Source organism: Pteropus alecto, unplaced genomic scaffold, assembly GCF_000325575.1.
Source record: "Pteropus alecto unplaced genomic scaffold, ASM32557v1 scaffold3529, whole genome shotgun sequence".
Taxonomy (NCBI): domain Eukaryota; kingdom Metazoa; phylum Chordata; class Mammalia; order Chiroptera; family Pteropodidae; genus Pteropus; species Pteropus alecto.
The window spans coordinates 17,667-19,527 of NW_006442847.1; the positions used below are offsets into that span (position 1 = coordinate 17,667).

Below are 1,861 nucleotides of genomic sequence, written 5' to 3' on the forward strand. Positions count from 1 at the left end.
AACTGTAAGACAACATTGATGACTTCAATCCCCATTTATTCTTTTTATTTCAGTTGGTGCCTTTAATAGCAAGCATCTTGTCACTATCTTATCTTAGTTTTATTCATTATTAGAATAGTATATTAACAACTGATATCAACAGACTTGTGATCTCTGTACATAAATGTTTGCAAATTTGCAAATATATAGTACACATTTTAGAGCTCATGACAGGTACTGATTTCATTTTTATAGGCAATTGGAAAAATCAGAAGACATGACATTCTCATTCTATAAATAAGAAAAAGCCAAAGAAAGAGAAGTAACCTGTCCTTCTGATTAAATCATTCCCACAGATAAAAGCTGAAGACATGAAAGCAGAGGATAACGTTTCCATGGTGATGCAATTTGTACTCCTGGGATTTTATGAGCTTCCACAGCTTCAAAAGTTACTTTTTGGGGTGTTCTTCATCGTTTACATGATTATCTTAATTGGAAATAGCCTCATAATAGTACTAACCAAGCTTGACCCTGCACTGCAAAAGCCCATGTATTTTTTCCTGGCAAACTTTTCCTCACTGGAAATCTGTTACGTGTCTGTCACTCTCCCTAGGATTCTGATGGACCTTTGGACTCAGGATAGAAGAATTTCTGTGCTAGACTGTGCCACCCAAATGTGCTTTTTCCTTATACTGGGAACCACTGAATGTTTGCTCCTGGCGGTGATGGCATATGACCGCTACGTGGCCATTTGTAACCCCCTGCACTATCTTCTAGTCATGAACCAAAAGATGTGTATTCAATTGGCCGTTGGTGCCTGGATTAGTGGAATCCCGATACAGATAGCTCAAACATGCCAAATTTTCTCTCTGCATTTCTGCAAATCCAACCAAATTAACCACTTCTTTTGTGACATACCCCCCATTTTCAAGCTAGCCTGTGGGAACACTTTCATACATGAGTTATCAGTCTATGTAGTATCTGTGCTATTTGCTACGATCCCTTTAATGTTGATACTTGCCTCTTACAGCAAAATCGTCTCCACCATTTTGAGGTTGTCAACAGCCCGAGGACGAGCCAAAGCCTTCTCCACATGTTCTTCGCACCTGCTAGTGGTGATTTTATTCTTTGGAACTGCTACCATTACCTACTTAAGGCCAAAATCCAATCATTCTGCAGGAATGGACAAACTACTCTCACTTTTCTATACCATAGTGACACCCATGTTTAACCCCATGATATACAGCCTCAGGAACAAGGATGTCATCGCAGCACTGAGAAAATTATTACTTAGAAAAACACTGTGATGAGTCTAGTTGTAAATGTTCTCACTGCTTGCCACACGGTTACCAGAGGAACATTTCAAATCTCTATAAACCGAGGAGTTAAATGCTTTCAGCTTATGATGTACATTTAGAAACTTTTAAATGCTAACCTGCCATGTACTGTGTTTGGATATACGCTAAGCAAATTAATCTACCTTAAGTGCTTTATGCCTACAGAAAAACTTTGCCTCTTGATAAAATAGTAATGCACTTCACGTATCCCATATATAAACTAAAAACAGAATTCGATCTGCTAAAATTTTTATGTTTAACTACATGAAATGTATACCAGATAATTTTCTAAATCTTTACATTTTCATTTATTAGTGTTCTTTCATTCTATAGCATAGAGACCTGCCAATGGCAGTTGAATATTGAATATATGAATGAATAATTAAATGAGTGAATAGATAAATGAATTATGGTATGATCTACTTCAGATTCCTGGAAAAATCTGCAAATTTTAAGCATCAATAAGATTGGGAACATATTTATTTAACTTACTTTGCATCCATGTGGAATTACTCCAATCATGATACTAAAGAAAAGCTTACATG

At 36.5% G+C, this 1,861-nt stretch overlaps 1 protein-coding gene across 1 annotated transcript; it reads left to right on the plus strand.

The window, feature by feature from the left end:
• Nucleotides 1–326: 326 nt before the first annotated feature.
• LOC102884786 (olfactory receptor 10AG1-like) lies at nucleotides 327–1,286 on the plus strand. The gene has a single exon (XM_006922815.1). It carries the CDS (start codon nucleotides 351–353, stop codon nucleotides 1,284–1,286), a length of 936 nt encoding a protein of 311 aa, XP_006922877.2. The 5' UTR covers nucleotides 327–350.
• The last annotated feature ends 575 nt before the right edge of the window (nucleotides 1,287–1,861 follow it).

Coding starts and splice junctions, on each gene's coding strand:
- LOC102884786 (XM_006922815.1), top strand. CDS start 351: ATGAAAGCAGAGGATAACGTTTCCATGGTGATGCAATTTGTACTCCTG.